The sequence below is a fragment of the Colletotrichum truncatum genome (assembly GCF_014235925.2).
Source record: "Colletotrichum truncatum strain CMES1059 chromosome Unknown Contig_0007, whole genome shotgun sequence".
Classification (NCBI taxonomy): Eukaryota; Fungi; Ascomycota; class Sordariomycetes; order Glomerellales; family Glomerellaceae; genus Colletotrichum; species Colletotrichum truncatum.
In genome coordinates this window covers 1,499,111-1,523,026 of record NW_027222404.1, presented here as the reverse complement: position 1 = coordinate 1,523,026, position 23,916 = coordinate 1,499,111, and the positions used below count along the sequence as shown (strand labels likewise).

At 53.4% G+C, this 23,916-nt stretch overlaps 9 protein-coding genes across 9 annotated transcripts; 3 read left to right on the top strand and 6 right to left on the bottom strand.

Annotated features, from left to right (window-relative positions):
* Nucleotides 1–855: 855 nt before the first annotated feature.
* On the top strand, nt 856–1,424 carry CTRU02_210844 (mitochondrial import inner membrane translocase subunit tim16; the record flags this gene model as incomplete). Its single annotated transcript, XM_036721914.1, has 2 exons — nt 856–858; nt 1,002–1,424. The coding sequence occupies 2 exons, from the start codon at nt 856–858 to the stop codon at nt 1,422–1,424; spliced, it is 426 nt and encodes a 141-aa protein (XP_036586286.1).
* A 1,671-nt stretch (nt 1,425–3,095) lies between these two features.
* CTRU02_210843 (uncharacterized protein) lies at nt 3,096–4,764 on the bottom strand (the record flags this gene model as incomplete). The annotated part of the gene is made up of 2 exons (XM_070205522.1): nt 3,096–4,512; nt 4,625–4,764. 2 exons carry the CDS (start codon nt 4,762–4,764, stop codon nt 3,096–3,098), a joined length of 1,557 nt encoding a protein of 518 aa, XP_070060765.1.
* Nucleotides 4,765–6,154: 1,390 nt separating this feature from the next.
* Nucleotides 6,155–7,687, bottom strand: CTRU02_210842 (uncharacterized protein; the record flags this gene model as incomplete). The annotated part of the gene is made up of 1 exon (XM_036721916.2): nt 6,155–7,687. The coding sequence occupies one exon, from the start codon at nt 7,685–7,687 to the stop codon at nt 6,155–6,157; it is 1,533 nt and encodes a 510-aa protein (XP_036586288.2).
* A 2,930-nt stretch (nt 7,688–10,617) lies between these two features.
* CTRU02_210841 (glutathione S-transferase) lies at nt 10,618–11,857 on the bottom strand (the record flags this gene model as incomplete). Its single annotated transcript, XM_036721917.1, has 3 exons — nt 10,618–10,991; nt 11,088–11,476; nt 11,628–11,857. 3 exons carry the CDS (start codon nt 11,855–11,857, stop codon nt 10,618–10,620), a joined length of 993 nt encoding a protein of 330 aa, XP_036586289.1.
* A 1,015-nt stretch (nt 11,858–12,872) lies between these two features.
* CTRU02_210840 (biotin-protein ligase) lies at nt 12,873–15,073 on the bottom strand (the record flags this gene model as incomplete). Its single annotated transcript, XM_036721918.1, has 5 exons — nt 12,873–13,366; nt 13,430–13,701; nt 13,757–14,311; nt 14,371–14,989; nt 15,037–15,073. 5 exons carry the CDS (start codon nt 15,071–15,073, stop codon nt 12,873–12,875), a joined length of 1,977 nt encoding a protein of 658 aa, XP_036586290.1.
* A 257-nt stretch (nt 15,074–15,330) lies between these two features.
* CTRU02_210839 (CHCH domain-containing protein) lies at nt 15,331–15,870 on the top strand (the record flags this gene model as incomplete). Its single annotated transcript, XM_036721919.1, has 4 exons — nt 15,331–15,392; nt 15,575–15,606; nt 15,679–15,743; nt 15,802–15,870. The coding sequence occupies 4 exons, from the start codon at nt 15,331–15,333 to the stop codon at nt 15,868–15,870; spliced, it is 228 nt and encodes a 75-aa protein (XP_036586291.1).
* A 393-nt stretch (nt 15,871–16,263) lies between these two features.
* CTRU02_210838 (mitochondrial genome maintenance protein) lies at nt 16,264–17,249 on the top strand (the record flags this gene model as incomplete). The annotated part of the gene is made up of 2 exons (XM_036721920.1): nt 16,264–16,910; nt 16,982–17,249. 2 exons carry the CDS (start codon nt 16,264–16,266, stop codon nt 17,247–17,249), a joined length of 915 nt encoding a protein of 304 aa, XP_036586292.1.
* A 497-nt stretch (nt 17,250–17,746) lies between these two features.
* Nucleotides 17,747–18,979, bottom strand: CTRU02_210837 (Receptor expression-enhancing protein 2; the record flags this gene model as incomplete). Its single annotated transcript, XM_036721921.1, has 3 exons — nt 17,747–18,590; nt 18,650–18,799; nt 18,951–18,979. The coding sequence occupies 3 exons, from the start codon at nt 18,977–18,979 to the stop codon at nt 17,747–17,749; spliced, it is 1,023 nt and encodes a 340-aa protein (XP_036586293.1).
* Nucleotides 18,980–20,964: 1,985 nt separating this feature from the next.
* Nucleotides 20,965–22,768, bottom strand: CTRU02_210836 (amino acid permease; the record flags this gene model as incomplete). Its single annotated transcript, XM_036721922.1, has 3 exons — nt 20,965–22,167; nt 22,242–22,499; nt 22,553–22,768. The coding sequence occupies 3 exons, from the start codon at nt 22,766–22,768 to the stop codon at nt 20,965–20,967; spliced, it is 1,677 nt and encodes a 558-aa protein (XP_036586294.1).
* Between the last annotated feature and the right edge of the window lie 1,148 nt (nt 22,769–23,916).

Genomic DNA, 23,916 nt, shown 5'->3' with positions numbered 1-23,916 from the left:
CCGCCACACACACGTGTACCACAGTTGGTCTAATATATCAGACGAGGTGATATGTCAGTACAACCTCTAGACCAACTACTCGGGGCCTTGAAACACGCCTCAGAAGATCAACCTTCTTATTAATTTTCTTGGCAGACCTATATACCCACACTGCTGTTGGGAAACTGCCTAATGCATCTACTTTTCGCTGCATTGTCCCCCAGGCTCTCTAAGAAAATGACGTGCTCTTGTCGTTGAGTTCCTCTATTGTGTACTCATGTACCATGCCAAACTTGTCAGAGATGCGCCACTGAGTACAGAATGACACGAACTTCGGTTTATCCGATCTTAATGATACGCTCGGATAACTTCATTTGACTTTGTCCGAGAACTCAACTTAATGCCAGCCAGGGGGCATGGCAACCCCTGCTTCTTCAAATGTGTTACAGGGTTTCTTCTCTCAAAAAGAAACGATCGGAAATGCTCCTTAGGTAAGCGGCTTCTAACAGCTGTCACCAGACGGCTAGGTAGAGATGGCGCGAGACCCTGGAAGGCCAGAGAACCTCGAAGGAAGGCCAAAAAAAAAAAAAGAAAAAAAAAAAGGCCTCGGCGCGGCAAAACTCGCGCCGCCGAACCTCTCGGAATTTCTCATCGGCAATTTCCATATCGTGATGGATTTTTCTGGCAAGCGAAGCTGCTCACCACTCCCCGAACCAGCAGCTCTGCCTCGCGACGACCGCTTGTCCGTCCGCATCGCATCCGCGTATCCTATTACCGCGCGCGACCTGTAATTCCATTTGAATTGCACATTGTAACAACATATTTCTCTCTTCTTTTTACCCTTCGCGCAGAAGTAACTGCGTTAATACCTCCAAAATGGTGAGTCTCCAGCTCCCGGGGCCGCCCCCCCTCTCCGAATCGGATGCGCCACCTCGAGCTCAACGGCCCGTCTCGGCCTCACTTTACCCTCTTGCGAAAGATATCCGATAGCTAACTGATGTTTCTTGTTTTGTTTAATGTAGGCCTACCGTCTCATTACCCAGGTAGTCTTCGTCGGCTCCCGCATCATCGGTCGTTCCTTCGCCGCCGCCTACAAGCAGGCGCAGGCGTCATCCGAGTACCAACGCGCGCAGGCCAAGAGCGGTAACGGCGCCGCTACGGCCAAGTCCAACGGCGTGGCCGGCATGACCATCGACGAGGCATGCAAGATTCTCAACGTCGACGCGCCCAAGGATGGTGCGTCCAATGCTGGCGAAGTGATGGAGCGCTTCAAGCGGCTCTTCGACGCCAACGATCCCAAGAAGGGCGGCAGCTTCTACCTGCAGAGCAAAATCCTGCGGGCGCGCGAGAGGTTGGAGAAGGAGATTGGGCCGATTGTCGAGAAGGAGGAGATCGACGCCGAAGTCAAAGAAGGGTTCAAGCCCAAGATTTACAAGGACCGGTGAGGCTCGCGCTTAGTCTCGTAAGGGCTGGCTCTCGCGATGGGCATCAACGTGACGAATCCGATCGAAGAATCGGCCCCGACGGATGGGCACGCGGCGGAAGGAAAGGGCTGAGAGCACTCCACTCTACCAGCAGCAAACAGAGTGCTCGAGAGGCCTGGTAAAACAAAAACTGTATTGGAACAACTTCACTCGACTCCGCATGGCATGGCGTTTTTTTGGCAGGGTGGATTTGGCGCGGCACCGCCAGCATTGGCATGGTTAGACGATAAAAAGGGTTGCGCAAGTGTGTTAATACTGTACTATAACAAGACACCGGAGACGAGGAGTTGAGTCGATCAGAGGTCGATAGAGAATGCACAATCTGTGTACTACTCGAACGAGTCGAGTTCTTATGATCAAGATGCTGTGAAACCAATGCACACCGCCCAGGCATTGGACGGAAGTGAGGCCGGCTCTTTCTCCAGTGTAATCAACCAACGGTAGCATGAAGGTCACCCTGCGTGATGCTAACCCGAGATAATCAACAAAATGACGTCCGAATCTCAAGCCGGGCAAATGCAACGTACTCCAAACGAACTTCAGCTCCTCTGCGCCCGCCGATCCTCGGAAATAGACCCACAAAAACAAACATAATCTAAACAGAAAAGGCAAAAAAGATTCAAGGTCGTAAGGACCCATCCATTGCTCAGAGGCGGATTCGAACCGCCGTCAACACGGAGCGCTGTGTGAAGAAAAGACCACAACGTATCATCCTAACCAACTAGACGATCTGAGCGAAATGCTTTTGGTGCTTCATGTAGAAGCGTTGTCTGGTCCGCCCTGCAATGGGTCTATCAAGTCTAGGGCTTAGGCTTGTGGTGGAGAAAGCGGGCGTGTAGCGTGCATGAAGAAAGTCTTTGATAATGGATGGGGGTCTGGTATCCGCACATGAATCGAGCGAAGTTGGTCTTGGAGCATTGGGTGGAGTTGGGTGACGACGTGGTCATGGGTGAAGCAGGTGGTTGGTATGGCGGCTTTCTCCTGGCGTTGGCTTTTTATTATGCGGTATGGTTGAAGTGTTGCTTGTCTGCATTGAGAACACTACTACGATTTGTGAGATGGAAAAGAAGTACTTAGGTAGTTTATGATTGTAGTAATTTACGATGATAAAAGGACGTCTCCACGAATGATAAATGACGTATAATAAACCTTTGTAGTGTAGACTGTTAATCTTGGTTATATATGACCAAGATTTCTGTTGCATCGACCATATGGTCTTTAGATGTAAGAGTAGGGTGGTAGAAACAATGAGAAGAAGCAAACCTGAGACGCAGGGAAACCGGCCGTTGTTGGAAGATTATGAGGGATAAGAGGCTGCTTCATCAGTGGCTCGTTTGTAAACCATGTTGTTCCTTTGGTGATTCGTTTGCCAGACGACTGGGTCAAAAAATCTGCAACAAGCCAATCGTACAAGTTTCAAGATATTTTGAGGTTTTTGAGCCTCAGTGACTCGAAGCCAAGTTCTAAACCAGGCGGGTTTTGGTGATTGCAAGTCAGGAATGCAAGCTCAGATCAGGAGATGATGGCTCTGGGTTCTTTCGTTACGTGGATGGTCTGCCACAGGGCACGAAACAGTTCAGACTCGATTCAAAACTTTGGGTATTGTTCATTCTCCTGCTCTATAATTAATGTCTATAGGCCAGAGCCTTTCCGACGTTCACTTTCCTGTCCCATTCGTACATATGGCGCTCTCTGGTGACCCTCACCACCTGTTCCATTCATATTCAAAGGCCCACCATCCAGTAGGCCATCTCGGTTGCCAGAACTTCCATACTCGCTCGCATTGCTCCAAGTCGTGGGGTCCCGAGGCGTTGAATCCCCGCTTTCCCCTGCTGAGAAACTGTATGCCTGGCCAGTATATCCTGGTGGCCGCGGCCAAGTCTTAGGGCTGGGAAAGAGACTACTGCTCTGTGTTCTACGCTTCGCCATGGGTTGAATAACGATGCGAACATCGCCATCACGTGAGCTATTACCGCTCGCGTTACTGGGAAGCGCTCGGCTTCGGTCATGCAAGTCCATTGCAAGCGGTGATGAGTTGATGATGGCGGCTGCAGTTTCTGTTGGTGTCATTTGGTAGTCGTCGTCAGGTATATGAACGTGTTGGCGACGCTTGGAGCGCCTGCGCAGCAACCAGATAATGAGAATGATAAGGGCGATTCCAGATACGGCACCCAATGTGACGCCTGCGATCTCACCAGGGCCAAGAGCGGGTTGGGATGAGAACTCAGGGGCTGGTGGAAGAGATGTTGACGAGGGTGTGCGGCGGGTTGAGACCATGGTTTCAGTAGATGTCAGGCTACGACCTGTCGCGGTGGACCCCTCAGGCTCTGTCGAGAACCAAGTTGTAGCATCGACGGTGGTTTCTGGTGCGCTTGAAGCAGAAGAGCTGATTGTCGAGACTTCGGTACTGGGGCCAACAGGAGATCGAGACGAGGTCGGGGTCGTGAGAGAAGCGATCGCAGTTGCAGAAGTTGATCCCTGAGACGGCAAGATCTCAGCGATTGAAGATAAATCTGAAGTCCTTGATGCCGCTGTTGTGATGGAAATGGTCGTTGTGACGAAAGAAGTTATCGTCATGGTTGGGGTTGCTGTAGTAGAAACAAAGACCGGGTTGAAGATTGTTGCCGTCGAGACGAAGGTACCGGTTCTAGTTAGTGTTACCGTCAATTCGATGGTGATTGTCGACATCTGACCGGCCACTGTCACCGCCATCACATCATTAGAGGTATGGCGCCGACTCGCACCTGAGAAATGAGGACGAAGTGTTGTTGTTTCCGACGCGGGCACCACCTTCCATAGATGGCTGCTCTCGGTTGATGAGATTGCCTTTTGATTTGTGGTGACCGAGCCTACTACTTCTCTCTTGTCGAAGTTTCTCGAACGCTGTGAAACTGTTATCGTACTCGTCTCAGTGACCAGAGTAGGATTGGTAAAGGTTAATGTTTGGAAAAGAGGTGAAACGACAACTCGAGTCTCGCCTGCTACCTCGAATATGGTAGTCCGAGTAATTGTAGTCGTAATGAGTGACGGAGACGGCTGCGTCGAAGGCCTATCGTATGTCAGAACTATGCTCTGGCACGACTTTGGTCAATCATCCTGACTAACGTTGAGTTTTGTCTAGCCCATGGTTGCATCACTCCCTTTCCATCATTTCGTCTTACGAGACTCCTTGGTAATGGCCCTCTTCTGGCACTTGCTTTCTTCGCCGAGCCGTTGCTAGACTTCCCATACGGAGGTGATAGGAAAGTAGCCGTCGTTGGAAGAGACGAAGGTGTCTGTCTGACGAGAGCAGAATTGCCATTGTGTATCCGAGTCGCGATAACCGCAATCAAAGCCATGTAAAAGGCAAGCAAGAATCGAAATGTCAGCATGGCTACTGGTTGCATTGGCTAAGCAGTTTCCATTTTGAATTGTTGAAAACTGTTATGAAAAGGAGGAAAGAAAGTAGAAGAAGGAACGTTTAGTTGGGAAAGAAGCAAAGAGTAAGAATAGCGGAAGGAGAAATTCAGGAAGAGCAAAAGGTGAAGGAGCGACCGAAGAAAAGAACGTGAAGGAACGAACAACTTCTCCTCCTCAAAAGGGGAGGAAAAAAAAAAAAAAAACCTCTCATTTAATTTCAACGACATCATTGCCACCAACAACTAAGGAACTGAGATTGATGGTTTGAGAAAGAACCAGAACTTTACCGCCCCCCTATGCTGCTCATGCCGCCGAGATTCCGACTACAAGGTGAAAGTGAGGCAATTCGCCTCCTGAGCCGTCCTTGGCGTCAGGTCAAGACAGCACCCGGCACGGATCGCATGGGAGTGTATCGGAGAATTACGTCTCAAGTCGAGGGCATCCGAAGTGCATGAGAGAATCCCATCATCACCATGGGATGGCAGACCCTTAAGAAGTGGCACGGCAGCGATCATTTATCCTGAAGTATAATATGAGAATCCACGAGTATATTACGAGGCAACATCAATTGCAAAACCCGGAAGGAGATCGGGAAGCATACCTGGCTGGTTTGCATGGTCAGTTGACGGAGCTCTGTCGTCATGTTGGTCGCAGAAGCCAATTCATTGATTTTGTCAGCAGTAGCCCATCCTATTGATACCAAGATACAGCGAAATGTTGTCGAATATTCCTCGTAAAACGATTAAATCAACGCACTATAGCAAAGATAAATCCCATGAGCTCGATCACAATACCATCAGAGGCCATCATTGCCAAGGCGAAACTGGATGAACAGAAATGCTTGAGCACTATTCAGGTAGTCTTTAGCATCGAGAAGCAAGCCACCATTGTAATTCTTTTCCACAAAAAAAAAAGCACTGATATCGTCACACGGGAAGTTGCGAGACGGGAAAGTCTGGCTGACGCAAACCAAGAACCCTTGAAATTCGTTACGCTTTGACGACCATCAATGCGAGGAGAGACATCTGAACCGGGACAGGGAATGACGCACAGACCGCATCGGAACACATCCCGGTCCAGGCTGTTCGTCCGACTTTGAACGTGTCAATGACAATATTCATCCAGGCTCCTTTCGATTGGCTCGGCTTCCTCCCACCCTTCAGCATCTTCTCGCCCGGCGGGTTGCGGATCCTCACGGAAACAGAAAATAACCCCAAAAAGATGTTTACAGTTCAATCGATGTATTATTGCGGGGAAAAAAAAGCAACAGTCTATCAAGACTTTTGTTAACGCTACAATGTCGGATCATCTGGCCGCTTCGGCCTGGGAGGAGGGATCCTCCTATCCCTTTCCTGGGGTATATCCATCGTCAATCTTCTACTGTCGTCCCTGGCACTACCGGCAAATCTGCCAACAGTATATGTAGCTCCGCTGAGGCCCGACATCGAGCTAAGACGGTTCTGGCGTCCGCCTGGTTCGGTTATGTAGCTCGTACTATAACGGTTATGGTAGCCGACTGTCAGGTTATTGTTCCCTTCGTTTACGAAACTCGTGCTAGCACGGTTTTGATGGCTGGTAAGGTCCCTCCCTTCTGAAGTGAAGCTGGTGCTGGCACGGTTATAGTTCTCGTCTGGATAGTCCTTCCCTTCGGAAGTGTAACTAGTGCTAGCGCGGTAATAACTGCCGTCTGAGAAGTCCTTCCCTTCGTTCATGTAGCTGGTGCTGGCACGGTTATAACGGTCGTCTGCGAAATCTTTCCCTTCATTCATGAAGCTGGTGCTGGCACGGTTATAGTTACCGCCATTCAAGTCCCTTCCCTCGGGCACAAAGCTCGTGCTAGCACGATTAGAGTGGCTCGCCGTCAGATCCCTTGCTTCGGTCATGAAGCTCCCCAAGTTCCCTATCTCAGGACCGAGGCTCAACCTCATAGTCTTTGGCAGAGGGGGTTCAACGTGCGTCGGTGAGTACTCGGAGCTGCCGCTGTAATGGTCGTGGGAGTAGATAGACTTTGGCAGAGGGGGTTCAATGTGCGTCGGTGAGTACTCGGAGCTGTTTGCGTAATGATGCTCGTTGGAATATATAGATGAGGTCCGTCTGGCTTCCCATACCTCGCCGAGCATTGGCCTGCCGTCTCCTGTGAGAGGCGCGCCACCGAGCCGAGGCGATGAACCCAACACAGCACCCTTCAAGTTCAGAGGTGGTGGCGGCGGCGCCTTTGTCTTCTGTGACATCGGGAGAGGAGGTACGGGCGGTGGCATTCGTGGGTTGTTCAAGTGGCTTACAACACTACCATCTTTGCTTCTTGGTGGCGGTACACCTGGGTTTCCCCACGGGTACCCCTCGTATGTGAGACTGGTTAGGTCAAAGCTGTCGCTTCTGAGAGCGCCCGGGTCCATTGACCTCCTCTTTGTGGCATTTATGAATGCGGGGAAGACCTTGCCCAGGAACGGACGGAGGGTCGGCGCGCTGGCGCAGATGAGAGCCAGGTCACACTCAAGGATGGTCATGACGAAGAAGGTCAACGTGTTCGTGGCACCCTCGCTGTTTGGCCTATAATGTCGATGCAGGCTGAGTTGCAAACGAACCATACTCGCAGCAATGACGAAGATGCCGAGGCTCAATACCAGAGCAAGGGCAACCTTCTGCCTCTTAGGCAAATCCAGCTTCACAACGCACGGAATGACCATGACGATCAGCCACAAGTCTGTGGCGGAGTGCAGACTCGCACTTGAGATGAGCAGCTCGGGGAAGCCAAAACACAACATGGGCTTGCCAAAGAACTGACCCTTCACTGGGTAGCACTGCAAGGAGCTCATGAGCATCATCGGAATGCTGTACAGCACCACAAATGTGATTGTCCCCCATGCCAGGCGACGTTCCTTCGGTCGGGAGACAAAGATTCGCAGATAGAAGGAAAGGATGGACAATTTCGTGAGGCTGAGGCAGACTTGGTAGTAGATCAGACCCAGGTAAGTGCGCATAATGTATGGGTTAGTATCCCTTTGCAGCGTTGCCTCATTCGGGGCCAACAATAACGAGGGCGTCTCGGCGGTGATGCTGTAGACGACACAGAGGGCGGTGGAGAAGAGCCATGCGAGGATGATGAGGGTGTCGTCGATGAACCATTTTCGGATCACCCACAGCCGCGAAATAATGCGGCTGATGATGAAAAAGGTGCAGATTGCATGGGGAAGAATGATGCCGACCAAGAAGAGGACAATATTAGGGTCGTCCTGCAAAAGTTAGTACAAGTTGAGAGGTGTAGTTGTGTAAGAGGGAGCAAGAGACTTACCAGCTTTCTTAACGGCGGTAGCGGGAATGTAGGGTTTGGGTTCGTCGGGACTGCCAGGTCAAATCCGCTGCCATTGCTGGTGTCGTTGCCAGACGGGCCGTCCATTGCAGGTATATCCGATGTGCCAGGTTCTCTGCGCTCTGCCACGCCTGCTTGTATAGATTCTTGCTCCTATCCCAACACCATGGGAAACCCTCTCGGTGGTTGACAGCTGGTTAAGACGACTCGACTCGGGGATGTGGACATTTCGAAAAGAGCCCACACGAGGGGCAGCCCAGGCACTTTACATACTACGCACAAAGACCCTCCATCACCACGAAGAGACAGACCACACCCGCTCCGTCATGAATGAAAAGAAAACCACGCCTCCACCTCCGAACGCCACTTCACACCCCCCGCCGTCCATCCCGGCAATCGAGGACCCTAGGGGCGCATCCATCCCGACAAATCATCCACGCCGGGCTAACTCGATTCGGTCGGAAGCGGACTCCCTGCCTCCTTGGTTCTGGCCAAGGATTCAAGTACCGCATTTGCGATATGGTGTCAAACCAAACGGCCGAGACCGTGATTGGACGGAGAGATATCTGTCAAATGGTCGAGACTCGGCTTTTGTCGAGGATCCTTCGACTACTCAACTTACACAGAGACACCAAGACACATGAGACGAGTTGGGGTACATCCAGCTCGCCTTTGCTGCTTTCTGACACATTATGACACCTTTCACCGGATTTCTCTCTGACCTGCTTCATTGGAAATGACACAAATAGAACGCAATGATTAAGACAGAGGTTGGGAATCTGCTTCACCAAACTGCCCGTCGGCGTTCCCTACATCCATACCTCTCCGATACCGTACGACAAAAACCCCCCGCGCGCATCTCCAACTTTTGACAGACCGCTAACATCGACGCTATCCCTCAATGCGGGGTGCGGCATTCCAGCACAGAATATCTGCGCAGACAGGCCCGCTCAGCACTGCAGATCTCCAAAGACCACATGTCCACTCGCATCGGAATGACGCCCGGGAATTGCCTGATCCGGCAGGACATTGGAGCACCGCCGCCCCGATTGGTGGCCATTCTTTTTTTTACAACGCATGGAATAATCAGAGCAGCTTCTTTTCGCAGAACAGAATTGGGGCAATTGAGGTAAAACCGGGGTGTGGGGAGAGAGTGAGGGAGATGGGGGTGGTTTATTCGCCCTGCGTCGCTTCTGATGGTGAAATTTGGCGAGCGCATATTCGCCGGATTCATGTGTGTCCTGTTTTGGGTTTATTGCGCCTACTTCCGCCGTGTGATCGGTTTTTGCTAGTCACTCTTTGTTTCGGACGAGGTGACTTTTGTCCGCCCAGCGGATGGTGGCAGTAGAACAAACAGGCGCAACACTTACTTTAGGGGAGGGTGCCTCCGCGTTTGTCCTGGTGACGGTGGAAGTGGAATCGCGACGAGGTTCGCGGCCCGTCATTCCCTCTCAGAGTTCGCATTCCTTTCGTCGCATTGCCTGGAGTGGTTGGTAAGCCGTGCTGATTATCTACGACAGCGCAATAGGCGAAAGGCAAAGATGTGATGCTGTTTGAAATGTGGACGGTGGGGATTGAGGATTGCCGCGATGGCAGGGCCGCATCCATGGTTCTGGGAGCTGTCGTTGCGTGGTGATGAGCTGACGCCTAGCAGGGGGGTTTAGTCCCATAGGCCACATTCGACAAGTTTGGTTGCACTCGTCCGTTTGCGGGGGATCATGATGATTATATATAATTGTTGGAGGTGTGCGGAAATAAACCATGACCGCGACGTCCGGGCAGAGTGACTCCGACGCGAAGTCTCGCCAAGCTCGTTGAAAACGGAAAACACGAGGTATGTCTGAGCCTCGACTGTTTCAACCGTGGACGACCAGAAATTGCGCGTGCCTGAATTAACGCTAGAAGCCAACTCGGAAACTGTTGAACAGCTGAAGTTAACTTTTTTCTTGACTGTGAGTGTCGATCGTGATGCTCTAGGAACCCGGTCGTTTGGCGTGTTGCTCCTGTAACAGCTCTTGGACGTAAGGTGAAGCTGGAAGTGGAGGGAATCATAGGTTTGAAAAGCCGGACTTGGCCTCGTAGATTTTTACTCCGTCATAGGCCACACGCCCCCAGTCTGCAAATCAAACGGGAGATGGCGCTGGCGCATTACGGTTGAAGCCAAGGTCGATGGTGAAGTATCGCGATCATCCTCATCCTCAAAGGCCGTGGATTATAGTATACACTGCAAGTAGCCAGAACCCATTCTATCAAACCGGTTCCATGTCTGCCGCTAAAAAAGACATTACAAACGCTTACAAGTCGCTTTAAATCGACAGACGCAGAGCAAAACTTTGCCCAAGCCTCAACCGTGTGTTCCTCCCACCGTCTAACGTCTCTCTTTAAACCTTCTTCTTCCCCCTTTTTGTAATCTTGTGGTTCTTCACATGTTCTCCCCCAGACGCATTACTTTCTCTCCATCTCCTTTGCCTTTTCGCTCGCCCTGATATACCCAGGCTGCTTCTTCAACCGGTCGAGGTAAGCAAACACGACCGGATGCGCCGCCCTCGCCGAGCCGCCCTCCCACGGGCCCATCTTGTCGAATGCGTTGAGGCCGTCGGCCGTCGCGAGGCCGAAGCTGATGAGTATGTCCGCGGCGCTCAGCTCCGGGCCGCAGAGGTACCCGTCTGCGTTCTGGACTCCCGGCGCGGTCTTGAGGTAGTTCTCGAGGAACGAGAGGTGCTTTTGCGAGTTGGGGAGGAAGACTATGGAGTTGATTTTGTCCGCGACGGTGCCTGTTATCGGGCGGATGAGGAACGGCACGTTTGACGATTTGAGAACTGGCACAAGTCAGTTTTACTTTTTCTTCTCACATACTTTCCAACGCCTGATGGACCCCCCCCCCCCCCTCCGGGAATGGAAACTGGAGAACATACCGTTGACTAGCAGATACTGCGACAGGTTCGCGAAGAAGCTGCCCTCGACGTAGTGCATCAGGTACGAGAAGCGCGCGTACGCCTCCGTCTCGCCGCCGACCTCGCCCTCGTGCCCGTCGCGCCACTTCTCGGGAATCAGCGACGGCTTGTTGCGACCAAAGTGCTCGAGGAGGTACTGCGTGATGTGCCCGCTCTCGGCGAGCCTGATGGGCGCGGCGCCGGCTGCTGCGGGGGTGATTTCGAGAACGGGCGCCTTGCCGAGGGGGTGTACCTGTGCCAGCTCGGGGGGTGCGAGACGGGTGGCGTCGCGGTGGAAGACTTGGACAGAGTATTTGAGGCCGAGTTCTTCGAGAAGCCAGAGGGTGTTTTGCGCGCGGGAGTCGTTCAGCCTGGGGTGTGTGTGTCAGTATGAGTTTGCGAATGATGCTGGGTGAGGTCATGCAGGGCGGAGAGGAATGCGAGGGGGGGCATAGGGAGGAATGTGAGGGAGGAAGACGACGATGACGACGACGGAGAAGGTGGAGGGGGAGGGGGTGGTACCAGTAGAGCTTGATCTTGGGTTGGTCTTTCGTCGTCGCGCGGGCCGGGGATGACGTTCCGCTTGCGAATCCCCGTGCGGTCGACGGTCTCGCCGTGATTCTCGCGGTGGGACGAACGAGGTTGACATCACGGTGTTGCGATGCGGCAAGGAGCTTCGGGAGCTGAGGCGAGAGGCGGCCGCGATGGGCCAATTGACTCAGGCGCAGGCCACGTGCTGCTGACAGCGACATGATGTGTTTCTGTGAGACAGGTATGTTACGATTTCGGGAGTTGTTGTTTTATGCTGGTGTCTTGTGTGGGGGGCGAGTACTGTCTCTCTCTCTCTCTCTATCTCTCTCTCTCTCTGTGTGGGAATGTATGTATGTGTGTGTGTCTTACGGTAGCAGCGTGCCGTGCCTGTTCTTATGTGTATTTCCTTACCTCACCGCGGCGGGTAGCTTCATGACGCACCGACAGGGTTGGAGTCGGAGGATGAGGATGCCTTTGCCCGACCGGACGCGTTCGGGGGTGAACGGGGGGGGCTTTGGTGTGGGCCGCGAAAGCAATGTTTCCGCAATGTCACCGGCCGCTGGGCGCCGGAATTGGGAACTTTGGATAGCTAGGATGGGTGTGCCCGGACAAGGGGTGGTACTGGTGGTGTAAGCAGTAAGACAGCAGCCAGACCAGGGGGGGCAGACAGATCCTAAGCCGCTTCAAGCGTCGTCAAGGTCTTGTCTATGCAGGATTCTTCCGCGTAGCTCTTCTTACGTAGTAAACCACACCTCTCCGGAGCCGTTGGCCAATTGGTCGGTAGAAGAAGACGATGAGGAGGATTAAGTTGCGCATATGCCAGTAAGACGCAGAACGACCCCAGTCCGGACAAGTGGTGAATGCGCGTGACTGTTTGGGGACGGCCCTTGGGTCGGAATGGATTCCGGACAGGGCGCCAATCCGAAAGGACCCGATGCGATCGCTCGCCTGTTAATACGCAGTAGCAGTGTTAAATCCCATGAAATGCTGTGCCGCGGAGCCGCAGCGAAGGCAACGAATGGAGGAGCACAAAGTAAATAGACCTGAAATCTGACATTAGTTTGGGGGATCGGTCATCGGATGTAACGGCTCCCGACGACTTTCGACTCCGATGTGAGATCGAGATCAAGGCTGGAGGTTTTGTGTCAAGGCATAAAAAGTATCCCGATGACCAGCATTCCCTTCATTGAGTGTAAGTCGTGAGACAATTTATTCGATGCGTCGGTTATTGCGTCTCTACAGCTTCCTCTTTACCAGCCCCTTCCAGAAATCAAAACTGTTCTCGTCGCTCTGCAAAGCCCACATTCTCCCCGTCTCTCTCCCGTCCCGGTCGACTTCGACAGCCTTCAACATGCCCCAGTCTCTCGTGATCCCCACGATCTTGGCCCGCGCCCCGGCTTCCTGTTCGAGCGTGACGTTCTGCCCGGAGTGCAGCCAGTGCTTGTAATACCGCTCCTCGAGCTCGCGTGAGAAGCCCTCGCGGCGGAACTGGTTGTAGACGGCCTCGATGCGCGTCAGGATCCGCGCGAGGAGGGTCTCGAGGTGGAAGCCGCCTATCAAGCTCGCGGGCGCGATGGCGTTGAGGGACGTTGTCGGGCGTTCGTTGGTGGTGTTGATGCCGATTCCGACTACGCATTGGTAGGCCCCCTGGAAGTAGCTGCAGGTGGAGAGGATGCCGCCGATTTTGACGTAGGATGGGTCTGCGGCTGTAGAGCTGGGGTCGCGGCAATCTTTACAGGTCAGTATACCTCATTCCACCTTCAGTCGTCGTCGTCGTCTAGTCAAGGACTCACAAATGTCATTAGGCCACTTCAGCTTGATGGGGATGTCACCGCATCCTTCATCGTACGACTGTACCGCTTCGGCGATGGCAATGGCGGAGATGTACTGGAGGAAAACCACGGGGTGTGATGCGGCAAGGTGAGCTGGGTGGTTGATGACCGTAGAGAAGATGAGACTGCCGCGCGGTGCTACCCAGACGTTCGTACCGCGACCGCGGCCAGCGACTTGGGTTGACGCGGTAAGGGTGAAGCCGGTAGGGAGATGACAGAGGAGTTTTGAGTTTCTGAGAAAAAAAGTCAGTAACGATGATCTCTGCGAGCGAACAGAAGGGAACAAACTTGTCGAGGAGGGTGTTGGTACTCGTCACGACCTCGCCGTACAGCAGAGTGTCACCCCACTCCTCCGCCGTCGGCTCCTTTTCCCGGTATGCCTTCAGAGAGTTATAAAACAGCCGGTGGTTGAAGCTCGGCGTCTCCCTGACGTCCGGCCACGCCTCCTCATGCGGCACAACGACTTTGACTGCGGCGTTGTAATCCGGGACCCCGTCGCTTGGCAGCGCCTCACGCAGCTCGTCCACGTCAAACCGCGTTGAGTGTTTCTCGATGCGGAACACGTCGTGCTCGCCGTGGATGTACTCTTCCTTGTCGTCAGTCCGGGTAATAGCTTCTTCCCAAGATTGCAGCATCTCGGCCACCTCGGTGTGGTTCGCCGACGTCAAGTGCAGCCGTGAGAGGGACGGAGCAGCGGAGAGGCCGGCGCTGAGATCAAGGCCGAGCTTGGTAAGGCAGGATTGGAGGAAGGATGCACGGGCGGCATCGGCAGCGAGAAGGGCTGATTTGAGAGATTCATAAGAGGGGATCGTAGGTTGGGAGACGAGGTTTGCGGGCGCAAATCTGGGGATTCGTTTAGCATGACCATGAGTAAAAAAAAAAGGGGGTAGAGACGGACGTACTCCGGGTGAGGGCCGGTGAGGATGACATTACCGGAGCCGACTTTGCAGTAAATGACCGCAGCCTTCCCCGCTCCCCCGTCAACGTCAATGTCATCAGCATAGTTGGCCAGGACCTCCACGCCCTCAAACTTTGCTGCATCGACAAACACTCCGCCGCCGTTGTAGTAACTCAACACCTCCCTGCTGTCCCCGTACCCCTCTTTCGCGCTCAACTTGACCGCCCTGGCCCCCTTCTCGCTGTGGTAGGCGAAACCTTTGAAGGCGCCCCCGCGACACGTACCGGGGAAGAAGCCGAGCTCACGGGTGCCGATGACCTCTAGAGTGCGGTCGCCGACCTCGAACTCACACTTTCTGGAGCCGTAGTACCCGCCCGCGCAGAAGCCGAGGTACGAACCCCCGCGGCGGACATACTCAGAAATGCGGCGGTTGCCGGGGCCGTTGAGAACACGGCAGTAGCCGAGGTCGCCACCGCCGGGGATCACAAGCAGAGCGCAGGTTGCCTGCCAGGGTTCCTTGAGGAGGGCGGATTCGGCGACGGGGATGACGGCGTAGGTGGGGGACAGCAGCGTGCGAAGGGTGGAGAGGGCGTGGCGGACCGATTCTACCGTTGTGCCGGTGCCTGTGACGGTTAGAAAAGGAGTTTGAGATTTCTGATGAGGGACTTACCGCTGTAGACCAGCACATTCAACTTCCGCGGGGCCATCGTGGTGGTGACGGTGACTTTAGTCCAAAGGGATGAGATGAGTGGTGAGTGAATGAGTGAGTGAGTATGAGTGAGTCTGTGTGGCGGGATTTTTTTTAAAAGGGGACACTGTTCCCTGGACCCAACAGAATTTCAATGCTAAATTGACTCTTTCCTTCTCACACACCCAAAAAAGAACATCCGACGAGAGCCGAAGCTGAGATAGCATCAACTACCGAAAACCCAAACCATCAAGAGAGATACTTGAAGAAGGGAGAATGTCGAAGCAGGAGAGCGACGCAGCGCAAAAGGTTGCTGAGGATGATGAGCCTGATGAATGGTGTGTCCCTTACTTCCTTTTTTCCGACTCACTGGCTTGACATTTGGGGGAATAGCGTCTTTTCCGAGACTGAGACTGGTGATATTTGATATGGAAGATTTAAAAGATGAAATGAAGGACGACTCAAAAACAGAAGAAAACAAACATGGCGTTGCTGGTCCAGACTAACTATGGATATGCAGGGACAAGCGCATCTTCAGCACCGGCTGCTCAGGTACGGCACGGCCTTTCCCCAATGTGTCCGTTGGTAACCGGTCATTGAGCCAGCGCTAACTCTGATCGGTAGATGAGAATGCAAAGTTGACGGACTGTTATTTTGAAAAGAAGGATTGGCGACAGTGCACTGCTGAGGTAAGTCTTGTTGTTCTCTGCTGCATTGTGAAGTTGACGCTGATGATGGTTTGTGTAGATGGAGAGGTTCAAGAGCTGCTGGAAGCAGCAGGGCAACGATTCCCGTACCGACATGAAGGACGCATAATGTGCCTTTGATAATAAGAGGGATAAATTGTATAAGATTTGTATCAATAATGTACCATAACTCCAATCATTCATGAATCAAACCAAGGTCTTCATCATCATCATCATCAACACCACCAACAAAGTGGACTGATGACGCGACAGTGCACCGGGAATAGCGCTCGCACAGTACCTTTCCCTTGAAAAAAAGGGCCCAAGCTCCCTCCGGCGCCGCGTTCTCCCGCGCCCGATTAATTTTCAAATCGCCTCCGTTGGTTTTCGATATCATCGTATCATCCACCCGCGCGCCGAATTAATTTGCGCGACACCGCCAATCTTTACCATTCTTTTTTGTCTTCTTTATTCGTTCTAATATTATTCGTTACCCAGAGAATAGGTAACGCTAATACCAACAATGGCCTCACAATTCACCCTCCGTCCGCTCCTCAGAGCCACCCGCCCATCCTTCCAAATCGCAAGGTTAACAACCACATCCCGCGCCGCCGCCACCACCACAACAGCCGCAAAGCCCGCCACCGCCAAACCCGTCGCGAAGCCCATAACGACCGCCAAGAAGACCTACACGGCCGCGAGCAAGGTCTCCGCCGCTGCCGCTGCCATCCCCAAGACCTCTCCTCCGCCAGCCCCGTCCCCAGCGTCCCAAGACCCCTCCGACGCGGCCGTCGCTCCCGGCCTCTCCTCCAAGACTCCCCTCCCCGATGCGCCGCCCACGTCCTACTCGAACGGCGGCGGCAGCAGTTCAAGTTCAGCACAGGCTGCCCCGCAACAACAGAACGGCCACCTGATTGACTGGACGACGTCGTACTACGGCCTCGGCACGCAGCGTTTCTCAAAGGAGGTGGTGGATATCCTCATGCAGCCCGTCAACCCGGCCGACGTGGAGGTGAAGCCCGACGGAGTCATATACCTGCCGGAGATCAAGTACAGGCGCATCCTGAACGCGGCGTTTGGTCCGGGAGGATGGGGTCTCGTGCCCAAGGGTGAGGTCGTGGTGGGAGACAAGGTTGTGACGAGGGAATATGCGCTCATTGCCGAAGGACGGTACGTCTCCCCAAGTTTTTTTTTTTTTTCCAAAGGAAAAAATAAAAGTGTTTGACTGACAAAAATCGCAGATTCATCTCCCAGGCACAGGGCGAAAACACCTACTTCAACGTCGACGGCCTCCCGTCCGCCGTCGAGGGCTGCAAGTCCAACGCGCTGATGCGCTGCTGCAAGGACCTCGGCATCGCGTCCGACCTCTGGGATCCCATCTTCATCCGCTCGTTCCGCAAGCAGTACGCCGAGGAGGTCTGGGTGGAGCACGTCACCACCAAGAAGAAGAAGATTGTCTGGACCCGCAAGGACGTCCCTGTCGGATACCCTTTCAAGAAGACGAACTAGACGGCGACCGAGGGATTTTTACGAATGCGAGTCTTGTATAAAAGTCATGGATAAAATTGGCGGAGTGTACGATGCGGGTGGGAATCTCAAAGTGTATAAATAGACCAAACCAGACATGCTGGGCATACTAGGAAATAGTCGCATAGGCGCATAGCATTTGCATAGCGAATAAACAAAAACAGAACGGTTTGCCCTGTTTACATGGGGCTTTCAAGAAGGGATACGTCGGAGCGGTTTTGTAAGGGATGTCGACTGACGACGAACGACTCCCCGTGTCTATTCAGCCCTGAATAAGAGGGAGATGGGAGGGGGGGGAGCGCAGAACTCCTGGTCCCCGAAGACGACTCGACTCGAACAATTGTAAGCCCGTCCATTCCACGACGCCCTACCGGCCGAATCTAGCGGGAAGAATAAAACAGTTTACAAGGCAAAAAAAAAACCCACAAAACTCCAAGTTCCATAAAACACCATGTCACAGACGGGCACCAAGGCAGCTTTTACTTCTGCACGCTAGAGCTGGACCCACCCTCTGGGTTCTCGGCCGTCGGTGTCGAGCCCCATCCCCACGGCATCCACGATGATCCACCCGGCTGCCTCCGCCTGACGGTCCCGTCGCCCTCGTCCTGGTCCTCGGCCCCGCTCTCGGCGTCAATCTTTTCGAAATCCGTCTCGCTACGCGACTTGCTCAGCCCGCTGTGTGCGCTCGCCGGTCTCTGCGTGAGTTCCTCCTCGTTGCCGTCCAGTTGCAGGCTACCCGCTCTTCCCGATGCTTCACCGTGGGAATCTGTAGCAGCGGCTTCCCGCTCGAGTACCTTGAGGAGGAACGCGAGCCTCTCTCGCTGCGCGGCGATGAAGCTTGTGCGCTCGCCGCCCTGCAGCTCCGGCGGGATCAGGCTGCCGGACTTGGTCAGGTCCTGGTGTGAGCTGTTACCGCCGGCTGCGCCAGTGGCCGCCGAGACTGCACCCGCCAACAGGTTATAGAAATCGGCGCCCGTGTGGGCCGTAGGAGTCCAGCGCGCGGTCGGGACGCTAAACCGGGCAAGTAGCGACTGGGTGTAGGACTGTGGCGCGGAGGCGGCGGCTGGTTGGGGGGTGGGCTCGGGTTCGCTCGGGGGAAGGCCGAGGACGTTCGTCTTGATCGCCTCGATTGCGCGCTTGAGGTATGCGATGCCGGCGGCCTTGAGGCGGTCGTGGGCTTCGGAGATGAACTCTTCAATCTGCGCTTCGTTGTCTTGAAGGAAAGGGTGGACGTGAGTCTGGTAAATGATGCGAGCGCCTTGAGTCTGGGGGAGGACGAGGTAGAGGAGGAAGAATAGGCGGATGTAGGCGTAAAAGGGAATCCTAGGACTTGTTAATTGCGATCACGGTTCACCACGTGGGAAGTTGCGTTCGTGACGCACCACACAAGGATCCATTCAGTCCAGGACTCGACGAGGAGCGCGCAAGCGAGAACGACCCAGTACATGAGCCATGGCGTCAGTTGGGCGGGGTCGGAGGTTTTGAGAGCCTTGTAGGAGGCGAAGAGGGGGAAGAGAAAGGATGCGATGGAGCTGCGATGCGGGTCTCAATGTCAGCGGATGGGACCGGAATCGGACCCCCCAACGGAGGTGAGAATATACCAAAGCGGGAGGGATCTTGAGGAAGAATAACGGGATGGAGGGGTCGGGATGATGCTCTCCCACCCCGCGCGGTGGTACTCACGATAGGAGGTGGGCAAATATGTCGAACATGGTTACACTTCAGGACTGGCAGTATCGATAAGGAAGAAGAGAGGTAAAAGGAAATGTAAGAGAAAGAGAAAGAGGAAAAGAGAGAGATAAGATTGTTGTATCAGGGGAGAATAGGCCGGGATAAGCGGATTACTGCAGCCTTGCCCACGGGTTTCGGTCAGCGCAACACAAGCGCAGCTCCAAAGTAGCACAGCCGAAGTCAGGCGGAAAGGAAGCTGACGGGATTAGCCCAGGCCGGACCGAGTTGCTGGTGATGGGTACAAGCAGTTGTTTGAAGGGTTTAATGTAAGGGGTCCAAGGCTGCCCCAGATGATGCCCTGTTAGGCCTTTTGGTTCGTCTAAGTACAATACTGGTTAGGTAACTTGAAGCAGAATGTAGATTGTGTGGAAAATGTACTATGGAATCTCTGGGCTTGTATGATGGGGCAGAAGGTGCAGGTCGAAGATGCAGATGCAGCAGGCGTCCTAGGTACTAAGGTACTATGTATGAGCCGGTAAGGTGTATCCGTAGGCGCAGCCAATATCGGCGCTCGGTGGGGTCCTGAGCACGAGGACAATGCAGGCCAAGGTCAAGTGAGCTTGCTACTTGGCGCATGCGGCGGGGGGTTGTTTTAGTGGTAAGAGTGCCTAAGCAGGCAAGGACCGCTAGAAGCCGGGCACTTACAGTTGATCGGAGGGGCAAAAGGAGGGGGGGCCTGAATGAGATCCTAGTGCGGCTAGGTTAAAGGTACCTGCCTGTGCTGCCTCAATAAGGTGACACACACACGCACCCCCAAAGACGTCATAGAGGGGCTCCGGATAAGCGCGATAAGGATGACATAAGCAAAGCTGAAACCGGACCTGACATGGACCTGGATATTTTGTGTTCGGTGGTGATACCGGCCGGTAGTGGTGGTGTTCAGTAATGAATGGGTGGGTTGCTGAGGACGGCTTTCTATCCGATCTGATAATTGTTAGAGGGGATTTCCCATTTTCTTATTACAAGGCTTACCGACGTAGATGCCGCCTTAAATACCCCCTTAATTAATGACAAGTAGTTCAATTCATTCTTTTTTAATATGATGACCTGGCAAAACACCCAACCTTGAATCTGCCTAGTCGACAGAACTTACTTACACCTGTCGCTGTCGATTGAGTTGACCGCTGCCTAGTCCATCCACAGTTACAGGTACGCGTCCGTTGACGACACCAGCACTACTCAGGGAACACTCTTGACCGACAGGAACACGTTTTGCCTTCCAGGACTCCCCCGCGTCCAAGCGGCATGTGATGTTGTTAGTGGCCTTCGGTCCCACCCGATGGATGCCGGGGGTCCCAGCTTCCGCCCGTCTCCGGTTTGCCTTTTTGAGACACGCCTCACCGATACCTTGACCGCATCCTCGGGTTAGGAATGCGTTTGGGGCGGTAGTCTAACCAGAAACGATATTGACCTGATTTCAAGTATGCCAGAATTCGCATTCAGAGTCTTGGCCTCTTCAGCCGTCTTATCTCAATAGGAAATCTGGTCATTGTGCGCGTCCAGGCAACAGAAGTAAGCTAAAGGGACGCGTACTATCAGGCAACAGTGCAGAAGATTTCAACACCAGGCCGAAAAGACAGAGTGTTCTAAAGCATAGAGATTGCAAACTTTGAATTAAAAACTGCCAACGTGTAGCCAATACCAACCAGATTGGCGGCAGCTCGTCTCGCTGTAGTGAGGAAGGTAAAGTGCCATTGTTAAACCTACATACACATCCAAAGTCCAATTAGCGTCATGTCAACGGGAGATCTACCACGAATGGCGAATTAGATAGCGTAAATTTAGCTCGAATGCTTGTGTAATTCGTGTGGCTGCAGGCGTCAAGTTCCATCAACCGCAGCCAACATCAGTCGGCTAATACGACAATATCTACACATTCAAACTTGCAAGTATTGCCAATCAAGCATCATCACTTCTTTGGCTATCCTCCCAGTCCTGCCTCACCCCCATAAAGGCATTCTTCAACCTAGTTATACGCCTCGACCCTCTCAATCGCAGTCTTGTTCAACCCCGGCCAGTGTTTCTTTCCCCATGTAAACCAGAAGCTTACAGCCCCAACCACAACCACGACATACACAGGTCCCGCGTAATTCATCTCCGTACCCGTAACCGGAAGAGTCTGCGGAAACGGGAGCCAAATACTCAAATAAAGCGACCAAAGCAATGCGTAAATGTTGATCGGTGTACCCCAACCTTTGGGCAGCGACCATCCGCCATATTGGACCTGATACTGCGGACCATGCCCTATGCGTCCTGTCGTCCGGGCATGAAGCATACATGATATGGCGATGACGTAAGAACTGTAAAGTCCCAGAGACGAAAGCGCCGTGAATGCAGAGAAAATGGTCGCCGTAGCGTTGTTGCCGACGGTGAAGAGCGAGAGCAGACTGACGATGATGCACGGCAACCAAACAGAACGAATCGGAACCCTGTATTTAGGGTGAACTTTGGCGAAATATCGCGGCAAGCCCCCATCGCGAGCCCACGCCCAAGTAATTCTCGACACCGAAGCCAACGATGCCGCGACGACGCAGAAGGTGATGATGAGAAGACCGCAGACCATGGCAGTTCCGGCCGCGGGACCGGCCGCGTTGAACAGCAGCGGGATGATAGGGTAGTCTGACGACAAGACCTCATCGGGCTCCCCCATGGCGAACAGGATCGCCAGGATGATGCCGTACGAGAGGATCCCGTTGAGCACGATCGTCCACAGCATCGCTCTCGGCACGGCCTGTTTCGCCTGCTTCACCTCCTCCGCCATGTGCACGACACCATCGAACCCGATGAATCCCCACGCCGGGACCAGCATGCCAATGTTCCACGACACGAAGCCGTTCGTCCACCCCGAGCCGACGGTTCGTTCGAAAAAGACGAAATCGGCGCTGGCCCGCGGGGCGAGAGTCAAGAGGACGACGACGAAAATGAGCCAGAGAATAACGTGGAGAACACCCGCGAGCAGTTCCATCCAGGGGATGGTACGGAAGGCATACATGTTAATTAGACCTACCACGACAAGCTGCGCGATGATGACCATCGTCAGGTGCCAAGGCTGAAAGTTGTAGCTGGGGTAGTTTGTCACGACGAGCCCCATTATGATGTTGGCTTCCGAGGCAGCTGAGCCCGCGAGGGCAGAGACCCAGGCGAACCACGTTACCCAGCCTTGCATCCACTGCATGAGAGAGAGTCAGTAAATCCGGAGTCGGATGGATTCTTTAGAGGTGCACGTGGTTGAGAGGAACTCACGGTGATGAAACGCCTATGCTTCTCGGGCGCGAGAAAATGAGTCCAGTGATACTGTGCCCCTGCGATGGGCTGTATAGCAGCGAGCTCAGCCATGGACAGCGCTTGTGCCATTGCGCCGACGACGACGAGAATGATACCCCACGCGAGCGTCTGCGGCCCGCCGTTGTAAAACGTGGCTCCCATGTCCATGGCCATGACTTCCCACGACGACATGAATATCAAGGCGAAAGCCAGGAGTTGCCAGAACGAAAACAGCCGCTGTGTGTCCGAGTTAGCCTAGTGAATCTTGGCCATATCTCACTTTTTCTTACTCGGAGAGTCGAGCCGACGTTGTCGTTGGCCTGGTAGTTGTGCCCATCTTGAGTTTGCTGGCTGCTGCCGTTCGTCTTTTCGGAGGAGCTGGTTGTGTTCACCGCAGCATAGTCGCCCTTTGGCTGATGCATCTCCATGGAACTGCTCTGCATCATGAATTCCCTACTTCGTGCGGTCTCATAAACCAACTCAACTGAGAAAATAGAAAATTTCATACACGAGAAGAGGACAGAAATCGATTGGCCATTATCAAGAAGGGGGGGTAACGGTAATTGAAGAAGCATGCGAGAGGGTAAAGACATGCCGTGAAAGCGCCAAGAACACCTAGACGATCTCGTCTAGAAATCGATATGCAGCCTCCCTGGGCACCAGTCCTTCTTGAGCTGCTCGGTCCGTTGTACGATGTGACCCTGAGACACCCTTGGCCCCCCGTGGATACCCAAGCATCTGAGGCATCCTATTGGGCGTCATGATAACTACTGCGCGGTAAAAGAAGAAAAAGTCATTAAAAAGATCGCGAAGCCCCAGCCACTTTGACGAACTGTAACCGCCGCTAGCAAGGGACAATTTTCGCCACGGCAGTTCAATGCGGTGGGGGTGGTCTGTAGTGTTTCGGGCGGTCTAGCTGAAAAGTGACCCTTGCATGTAAGCAGTCCGAGGCGGCGAATGGCGATCATGGCAATCATTTGTAACCTAACCTGGCAGGTAGTTCAGAAGCACTTGGGCTCAGGATTCCACAGATCTAAACCGTCTGTACGCCGCGTTCCTTACTGGTGAGATCAAGTTGTTAACTTAACACTATTCCAGACGTGTTTAGAGAAATCAGTTGCTCCAGATTCGACGTCATTTTTGGTGATTGAGTAGAAGAGAAACAGGCTAAAAGTATTAGCAACCTGCAAAGCAATCGCAAGACTAAAGACAGTTGGTCGTAGAGTATGCGGACAAAACGTCTACCGGTTTTGATTCTATCAGCGCTTTTCCAGAGGAACAAAGACAGGACCAGTTCGATATCAACTGGACGCAGAAAAGTAGGACAAATCTAAAAGGATGCATAATGCGGTTTGTTGTCGTCAGAGGAGCGCCGGACGAAATCCCAAGGGCCGTAGACGCCCAAGGACTCTCGCCGTGGCAAGCGTGGAACAGGGGTTTGCAGAATTCACAACAGCTACAACTAACTGGTGTTCAAGATGACCTCTGGAAAGTAGGAAGTATACTTTGCTGATCCAGCTTGAAAAGTTCATCGTGGCGCCGGATTTAGGGCATACTTATTACCACGAGCCACAACCACACCATCAATGCATCTTGGGTCAAGATTAATGACCGTGCTACTTGAATGCGCGCGCGGCTAAGACTTGCCAATAGC